A 10,108-nucleotide genomic window follows, 5' to 3' on the forward strand; every position below is an offset into this window, starting at 1 on the left:
AGAATGACAACCTATACACAGAACTGCAGATAACATACTGCAACTCGTTGGAAAAAGCTTTGAAAATTCACTGTTTCATTGGGAGTGGACTTATAACTTACATGTTTAAAAAGCAGGTTACATCATAGAAAGGCTTTTGACAGAATTGCTCAAAAAAAATCAATCAGTTGTAACACTTCAGGTCAGCTTCTCCCAGCAGCAAAAATGCCACACAAATCAAAAAACAACACTTAAGTAAAACACTAAGACTTTTATTAAAAATCCAAAATTTATTGCAAATTGTACTTTGCACTTTCCCTTCTTTCTTCATTTTTACATGATTTATTGATATCCATGATTTTTTCACAGATGTACTTGTTGACTTTGGAGAGTCTCTGTGCAATTTCAGTTTCATCCACAGTTTCTTGTGCTATTCTATCATACAGACATTCTGGGGAGAGAAAAAAAGGAAAGAGACATTAGGATATTTTTAGAAAAGAATATAGCCCTGTGTTGGGCTAACTACTCAAAAAAGACCACTGAGTAAACAGCATGTACATTTCTTGCAAGGCAAGAGCAGCTTTCACTGATCCACTGGCTATCTTGTTAAAGTTGTTTTCACCAGGCTTGGATCTTTGGCATGACCCACTTCCAGTCAGGCTGTGACTACATTAAGTCTTTCTATTGAGAAACAAAGCTAAACCCAGCCTTTACAGTGTCAGTCTTACAAGCCCAACTCTTGTGTTTGTCCGTATCGCCACAGCAGATCTAGAATCCTTTGAGGTGAATGGTCTCACCAGAACTGTTATCTACAGTTCCCTGTGAGTCACTCCTACCTTCGCACCTCTGAGACAGTAAGTAAATGATAATAGTTAGAAAGCGAAGCAGTGACCAGTTTTCAAATCTGTTCAATATACATTAATGTCTGTGTCTTTATCGGACAGCCTGGGCATATTTTGCTTTTATTAGTAGATTTTTGGGGCGAGAGCCATCTTCTTACATGTTTGCACAATACACTTTGTGAACTTAACTGGAATACAAAAAGCAAGCAATAGTAATGACTGCAAAGGCAAGGAGGGCAATGACAGTTGAGAGAATTCTGCTTCACAGAGTCGATAATTCAGTGCCAGAATCCTGCAGGGGTTACTGAAATCAGTGGTGATGCAACACACCAAACTCCTTAGGGACAGTCAGGTTTTAGGGGTTTTTTTGTTGTTGTTGTTTTCATAACCAGAACAATGTATTTTGTTGTTTAGGTTTCCCAGATTGGTTAAAGAAACCTGCTCTGCTTTGCCTAGTAATCTCTTCCAGTAGCCGTTTATTGCTTCACATACAGAAAGCCACAGAGAGCATTCACTTAATTACCATGGTTTACAACATTTCTAATGCGTCATATTAATAAGTTATGAAAATTAAGTACTATGCATGCTTTGTAGTTCATTTTGTAACCTCTCAGAAGTTTTACAAAAGCTTATTTTGCATTAACAAGGTTTATAACAGCGCATCGTACTTTTTATGATTTCCTTATTACATACTACACAGTAGATGTTAAAGAAGCTAGAGATATCAGACACATTAAGAGCTAATGCTGTCATTTTAAACAAGTCAGTCTGTGTGCACAGAATGAGAAGAACATCCAAAACTGTGAATTTTATGCTGTAAGGTATACTGAATACAAAATAAATTAAATTCATCAGCATGCAGCCTGATTGATAGCTGAAATGCTGATCATCAGTAAACTGTGATTTGAAATACACCACCTATGAAGAGGCATGTCACCGAGAACCTGAAGAAACCAGTGTGTTTGCAGGACATCAGCTTGTACTACAATAAGCTCAGGAATACTCCCAGGCTGCAACAGGGGGAACTTCCAGTAAAACACAGGCTGTATTATTAGTTTAGCCACAATGTTAAGCAAAGAATCACTTAACGGGAGTCATTGATCAGCTGTGACTCAAAGTCATGGTGACCCAGACAGGTCCATGACTATTGCAGTTTCTCCTCTTTCATTTCTGTGAGGTACTGCAGAAATAGTAGTTTAGTAGTCACATAAGAATGCTGACTTAGAGTGATTTGGGGGTTCTGCTCCTTCTTTGTCTTTCTGCTTTAGAGGAGTGTACAGATAGCCCTTACTGACTGGTCCAAAGATTCAAGTAGACCTCAAGACTAACAAAGAACTGTACCACTTTCTGTCACGCCTGACAGAAATCATGGGCTACATAAAGCCTAACTTCCTCGCATTTTACCATTTCTTTGCTTGATACTAACTTCTTTTGTTTAGATTTCTTCTCTATAACAATTTATCTGATCACTTCCAGCTTTCCAGCAAATGCTGCTGGCGTGATGCTAACACTGACACAGATGCAAAGGTCACAACATTGTGGAAAATCACGGCTATGTGCTACCCCGTACCACTGATATAAGAAGTCTGTCTGCTGCCACCTAAAACTTGGTCATGCAGTTTAACTGGTTCAAGAGGAGATTGTACAGACTTGAGTGTAACAAAAAGGGAGTCAAAGACAAGGTGAAAGAAACACTGCAAAGAGGAACATGGAAAACCAGGGCATGGAACAGCAGAATTCAAATGAGGGTTAAGGCTGGAAGCAAAAGTATAACAGAAAACACAGAGAAATGAAATAGGAAGAGTTGAATTGCTGCTAAGTGTAAAGGTATGGAAGAAAGAGAAGGGCCCCATCTGCCTCTCACCATGTACCTGATGGAACATACTCCCAAACACACTGTAGTCAAAACAGGGGGATTTAGAAGAAAGCTATCATTTAAATGGCTCAAGAAACACAGAATGGCCCTGACTGAAGAAGAAATTCTCACATCAACAACATTGCCAGCAGTGCTGAGGAGCAGCAGCCTCCAGCAGGGAAACTAGAAAGCTCTTTGCAATGGGCCAGTGAAAAACAACTGCTTTTTACTGCGTGCTTCTAAGTCCATATCTGGGTAACCAATTCTGTCTCTTGTTAAGACCTGACCAGGGTAGCCACAGCCACAGAGTGGACTCCGTATGCAGCCAGCACTACTTTGCTACATGTAGTAGAATTGTACCAAAAGGTGCAGGCCAGATCTGCGGAATCTGCATGGAACAGCTTGCACTTCCACATGTATTCTTGAAGCAGATCAGTAAAACGAAAACCAAAAAAACAACCACATCTTTTACTCATTTCTTACAAACTAAGATGACAATATGATGATCAGTTTCCACCTTTTCCACACACATGCAGAACCACGCACATACTCAAAGAGGAATCATATTTCTTACTTCCAAAACATGGTACTCAGAAAGCGGATTACAACAGCTCTTAAAGAGTTCATAGTTAAGAGCACATACAACTAAGAACAGGAAATGCAGAATAAGGAAGTTCAAATAGGAACATTTCTTTCAGCCCTACTGCAATTTAATACGGACACAAAACCTAAAAAACCAATTTCAGTATGTATTCCATGAGGAACTGACTCTGTTCTGACTTAAAAAGAAGCCTGAAATGCCAAGAGAGACAGAAATGAATGCAAAACACAAGCATGATACAAAGGAACCGAAACTCACTATTCATTTTAAATAAAGGAGAAGGCCTTCTCTCTCAAAGTACTACATACATGGGCTCAGGCTTGAAGTTACTAAAAGTGTCATTGTAGTTTTTCCTGCCAGATAGGTCAGCTATTTACACTTACTGTTCAAATTCCAATTCAAGTGCAACAATTAATTTTTACTATTTCCATTTTCTCTGCTTAAAAGGGTAAAACTATTCTTTCTTGCCTTTGAAGGTATGTGGATTTTTTATTGTCACAGCTATAATGGTTTCTGTGCCTCATGCCAGAGTGGGTTATATTCTGGATGAAAGAATGTGGTAAAGCTATGCTCGGGCTTGTTAAAAGGAATATATGCATTTTAAAAAATCATTCTGTTATAAATGAATTCCAGAACAACGTGGTGTTCTCCAGGCTCAGAGACCTGTCCTGCAAGCAGTTTAAAGTGATGATGATCTTGAACCTTACTGAAGTCAATGTACAACTCCTTCAGCTGTGAAGGCCTGCACTGTGCATGGCTATTGCAATGTGTTTTACTTTTCCTGGATATATATGCACTTCACAATGCAATAGCAACTGGAATTACAGGTTTTAATCAGTTAATTTTACTTGAGCTGAAAAGGAGCATCTTTCAACTCAGTGATTGACGGTTAAACTCCAAAGCAGGAAGCAAAAGTTTTCAAATAACCTACCTCTGACAATGCTTAATTTGTGAGGTGAGAGAGGTGGCTTGGGAACGGCATCTTTCTTTTTTTTGGTTGCAACTCCTGTGACACTTCTGTTCTTGAGAACATCTGTTCCCCAAATCATAACCGCTAGATTTTTTGTATACTTTGAATCTCCTTGTGTTACTTGCAGCTGGTGCCATTTCTCCTCATCTACCCAAATTCCACTGCCAAGATGGACCTAGAAGGTAGTAATAATAACAACTTATCTATGGTATGTAGCACACAACAGTATCCAAGTGCTGTAGGAACATTAATATTAGATACTATAATAACAGTAATTAGGGCTGAACAAATCCATTTTGCCTATTTCTGAAACTTCTCCAACTTTGTGGGTCACGGAGTTCAAGTCAATTTCTTATATAATGTAGTTTCTTTTTGTATTCAATTCTTCTTACTCTTTACTCTTCCCACCAACACAGCCTATTCTCCTGAAAGGTTATGGTCAGGAACAGAGATAGAAGGAGGAAACAGTAGACACATCCAATATTATAAAGGTATGCACAGCATATAAACCAAGCAGTTGCACCAGCCTAATTCAGGAGCAAGATGAAACGTCTTTAATACGAAAGCTTCCCTTTAGCTGAGACAGACCTTACCCAAAGCGTATTTCAGAGGCAGTAGAGGGGGAAATATTTCCTAAGTCATATCTTGTACCTGTTGGGAAAATTCAGCCTGATCGTTTAAAGTAACTAGAACGGGAGAAGGGATTTGGAGAACTCCAATTTCAATATAAGCCAAGAGAGTTTGGAAGCTTTGTGTAACTTCTAAGCTTGTCATGAAGCTTGCCTATTACGTATGATCAATCTCTCCAGGTAAATACTGTTTTGTGGTATGGCAATGACCCACTGCTGCAACATCATAAACTTTCCATTATGGAGACAATGGGGAGTAGAGATATTTGACTGAAGTATAAAGCAGGGTAATATGGCTACTGTGAAATGCAATGTGAAGCCATTGCAGTCTCCAAAAAGAAGCTGCTCCAGTCTATTTGTGCTCATTAGTCTTGCTTGCCACTGACTGTGGTGGGTTGACTCACACAGAGCTACCCCCTATCTCTACCCTAAGATTACCAGTGCTCCAGACTGAAGATGAATGCAGGACAAGATCTGAGCAGCATCCTTAGGCTGCCACTATGTACACTTAAGCTGATAGTCCCAATAATGAGGGACGATATCAGACGATAGTCTGATAACAAGGACACCATGAAGAAACAGCAAGGAAAACAAATGCCTCTCGTAACAAGCACAGGTCTGACGTAAGCGCAACCAGGATGCCAGCAAATGCTGGCCCAGTGCAGAACCACAGAGAATACTTTGTACCTTGGATATCTACACTCCTAATTCCTGAACTACCTCTGCACACAGGAAGCTTTGTTCACATGGTGATGAACTTCCTTCGGTTGGACCCACATTTGCTCATCATCCCTAACAAGCTCTGGCATGACCCAGCTATTCTAATTTCTGCAAGAGCTCACTGCACTGGGAAGGAGGAAGATAGAACTTCCTTTCAGATAATCTGTAAAAGTGCAAACCACCAAAAATATTGGATTGTTTAGGTTTCATAAAATCAGATCAAGTGTAACACTAACACTTTTAATAACAACTTACTGCCTCCTCATAATTAAAGAAAAAAACCAAACCCTGTGAAAAAAGTTCTATGGCAAAACTCTAGTCGAAGACTCTGTTTGCCTTAGTTTTTACTTCTTTCATGCAATATTTCATTAACTGTGCCTGCTACCCATACAGATCTGAACAGTATCACATAAGTCCCATTAAATGCAATGAAAATTGTACAAAGCTACTGTAAAATTTTATATACCCATAATTTTACTGCCTGTATTCACCCGAACACCATTTTTCCTTTAAATGGAAACCTGCTTTAATAGTTAATGAGGGCTATAACCCAAAGAATTTTTTTATAACGATAGCATCCTTCAAAAGGAAATAGTTGTTTAAAAAACTTAAATAGAAAAATATGAATAGTCTGGCTACCAGCTACGCTATAAAAAACAAATGAAAAGCCTAACATCCTCAAAGCATAAAACCATGAAGCAAGCTGCCCCTCCTGCAGAATCTTCTAAATCACTAAAGTGATTCTAGGACGCTTTTCACAAGTCCGCGTGGTATTTAGACTTCGTAACGGACAGAAATAGAACTAATAACAACCATAACATGAACACCTCTTTCCCCCCCGCCCCTTCCTTCTCTGTTATCAAACCTCTTCATAACTGCTTTTAAAAAAAAATTCACACTTTTGGTGCTGTCTGCGAATTTCATGAGACTTCAGATTGAGCAGTCTGTGCTCAGAAAAATCATCTAGTTACAGTTATAATTCAGTTATTTCTGTTTTGAACTTGGAAAATTTATTTGTAAAAATAAGTGTAAGTTATTTGGAAAATAACTAAGTTTAGGAATGTTGTGATGTGCCAAATTTTGGATGTCCGTATTACACTAGTTGTAGAGGCTGCTGTGTTTGATCAAAACATATGATTCCCCTCTGCCAAAATTAGGGTTTGCCTTTGCCAAAGATTGTTTAGTCTCTTAAACTACTACATTATTCATTAGCTTTAAGTTACTTAAAAAAAAACAAGTTGCAGCAAATATTTTTAATATTTATGTTTCAGATAGATCATCTCTTTTTTGAACACGCTTCATTTACTAAAAAAGTTATCTCTGGTATGGAACACCTATGTTAACAGCAACTACGTGACAGACAGCCACAGCCACAGAAATCTTATGTCTCCCTTTTTCTATTTGTAGCACTGTTATGGCAAGGAATTTAATCTGTCCACGTCTCGGTTTACCTCTCTGTTAAATAGGCTCAGCACTGTTTCCTATCACTCCCAAAGCTATGGGAAGCTTACTGTACTCCAAATTCAGAATCCACTTCCCTCTTGCTAGAAGGGCTGCCCCACAGGCCAGACCCTTGGCTTGATGAAATAATTGAGAACTTTACCCCCAATTTCAGCACTTGCAGAATCAACCCTTAAGCACAATGTAATAGAAACAACAGCAAATTCAAAGCAACACTCACCACAACTGTGCTAACATGTGCAATATATCTGAAATATATCTCAGATGATGAACTCTTTTTTTTCTTCTTCCTTTCTTTAAATGAATGCCATAGGCTCTTTTTCAGGAACTTTGTTCTCCCTCTGAAGAGGAGAGATTTATATGCTTTGAAAGAATCCTACTAAGATCAAATCTGATGGAACAAAGGGGAAGATTTCTAAAAAAGTATTTTCACTACTCTAGTGGTGCACATCAATAAAGGAATAATGAAAAAAAGACGCATAGATAAAGAAAACTGAAAAAATCACCCTCCAACACTAAACACATTATTTGTTCACATTTCTGGCATCAGAGCTGGCTGAAGCCCCAGTAAATAGGCAAACTTAAAGAAAAACAACGACAACAAGAAAGTTGAAGAGGTATTAATATCTGTAAAGACAGAGAAAACTTCAGCAACAGAAGTGCCAAGAAGCTGGCAGATGAAATAAAGGAGCTAAAGGTGCAGAAAAAGCTGCATATAAGTAGTAAAGAATGTGCCCTATCCCACAGACCTTAAGTGGAAAAAAAGGAAGCAAACCAAACTCTCACAGTAATACATGCTAAGTTTTCATTGCACAAATTTAAAACACAATGACATATGTTAAATATTAGGAAAAAAAAAAGTTATCTGAACCAAACACTTGTTGAACTGCCAAAATTTTTCACATTCATTTTGTCCTCAACAATTATGACAAATTCATCCTGTGCAGTCAATCCTGTTACACGAATCTTAAAGTCTCACATTTTGTACTATTCCATCACTAATTCCCCTCTAGGCAAAATCCAAAATGGACATTTCTTCCTTAAAGGTTCTCCACTTACAGTACCAAATGCATACGTACCCTAAACACAGGATCTGCACAGGCACTTCTGAAGGACACGCAGTTTTGTGTAAGAAATCAATGCTCATTTCATAGAGCATGGCAGCAGCTATAAAAGCAGGCCTCAGCAGATGAGTGGACAATGCGTTAAACATGAAGTCTGAAAGACTACTGGTCAGGTTCCTGCAAACTGTAGCTAGATGGTACTTTACCAACTTGATAAATGTATCTGGAAAGTAGCACTACATCAGCTCAATGCAGTGACAACACTCCTACCAGATTCAAGGAAGCCCATTTTCACTCTAGGGTTCATAATTACATATTGGACTTCAATTCAACCAAAACATGAAGGCTTCTCTGCAATCCAACCACAGCACATGAAAAACATTAAAGATCTTTCAGGAAAGATCTATTTCTGCTAAATAGACTAATGGAACTTTATAATGTGGATTACTGATTTTGGTCTCTCTTTGGTGGTTTTATGTATGTCACCAGTTGAAGCCTATGCCAATTTGCTTGTGCATGCATATTTAATAATTATATTCCTTGTGTTGCCTTCATCACTAAGGATAATTTTCATCATTTTCCTCAGCATAATAGCATACCTTTATGAAAACCGAGGAAGTTTAAGTTGCTACCATGCAAAACCCCCAAGATCACGAAAATTTCACAAGAAAACCACCTGATGAACATTTACAAATTATTCATGCTATATTTAACTTAAAATACCTTTCCATTCTCGAGAATATACTTGTCCATTACTGGAACAGGGGCAGGATAGTACGTTGATGTGTTTGCTTCCTCACTGAAGGTCTTCTGTACCTCAGGTTCAGGCTCAATTGATTCTGCTTTTACTTTTTCAAGCTCAATGGCAGGTCCTAGACAGTTAAGAAAAGAGAGCTGTCTGCTATCTCGGAGAACATGAAATCAATCACTTCATCACCCATGGTTAGCATAAAATAACACATTGGTCACATTCATTTTAAAGTTAGAAAGAGTCTAAACCAAAATCCTCCTTTTGAATGTCAATAAATAAAAGCAGGAGAAGTATCTCTGCTTTATAAATATTAAAATGTTTAATTTTAATGTCTAATTTCATTCTAAAAGCATATGAACAATTACAGATATGGGTAGAATTGCTTCAATACACATGACAGAAACTGTTAAAGTGACACTGAAATTATAAATCAAAAGCAAAAATAGTAATTCTTCAAAGAAGAATTACTATATAGTTGTATAGAAACCTGCATAATTTATGGTGACAATTACATAAATTACCCATATAGAATTATATTCCAGAGATTTGAAATCTCTTCAGATATAACAAAGGTATATTTAAAAAAGTGAGATCTGTAGAAATTCTATAAAGGAAACAGGCTCGGAAGGAAACATATGCTGAACTATCATGCACAGACAGAGTATTCAAGGTTAAAAAACCCACATAAACTGGAATTTTGATTGTCCAATCCATCCAAGACACCGATTTTTAATGTAATCAACAAAAATTAAGCACAGATGAAACAATAGAATACTACTAAGCATATGTTTGAGGCTTCAAAGGAGGATAATTATTTTGTCAGTCATCAACTTTTCTTTTCCAGATCAATTTTATAAAGTGTTCCTAAAAAGACAGAACAAAAGAAAATAATTTGTGAACTAAATTTCATTATTCCATTAGTTTCAGCGGTTACACCAGAAGCCTAGGAATGGGCTACGGCCCCAAGGCTATCATTGTCTCTTGATGTGAGTCTCTAGGATCATGAGAAGCTCCAGCAAAGTTCCATGCAGGGACGGTGTTCGTTAACACAGCAAGGTTGCCAGCTCAGACCCTGGACACCACGGTTATCAGTCACTTCCAGGAACTATAAGGATAAACTCACTCACTTGTAAGAACTATATTGTACCAGTTTGGTGCTGAGAGTGCTGCAGCACTTGGAAGCCCAACCTTGACATCTTCAACAAATGACAATTCAATAATCAGGTCACCGTCACG

General features: G+C 38.0%; 1 protein-coding gene across 1 annotated transcript in view; it reads right to left on the reverse strand.

Moving 5' to 3' along the window:
• Positions 1–269: 269 nt before the first annotated feature.
• BEND5 (BEN domain containing 5) overlaps positions 270–10,108 on the reverse strand; it is a 15,489-nt gene continuing 5,650 nt past the window's right edge. The window contains exons 2-4 of the mRNA XM_010140993.1: positions 8,845–8,993; positions 4,209–4,422; positions 270–430 (exon numbers count right to left, since the gene is read on the reverse strand). Coding sequence (XP_010139295.1) covers positions 270–430; positions 4,209–4,422; positions 8,845–8,993 — 524 coding nt within the window. The remainder of the gene's footprint in view (positions 431–4,208; positions 4,423–8,844; positions 8,994–10,108) is intronic.

This window comes from Buceros rhinoceros, unplaced genomic scaffold (assembly GCF_000710305.1).
Source record: "Buceros rhinoceros silvestris isolate BGI_N320 unplaced genomic scaffold, ASM71030v1 scaffold7098, whole genome shotgun sequence".
In the NCBI taxonomy this organism is placed as follows: Eukaryota; Metazoa; Chordata; class Aves; order Bucerotiformes; family Bucerotidae; genus Buceros; species Buceros rhinoceros.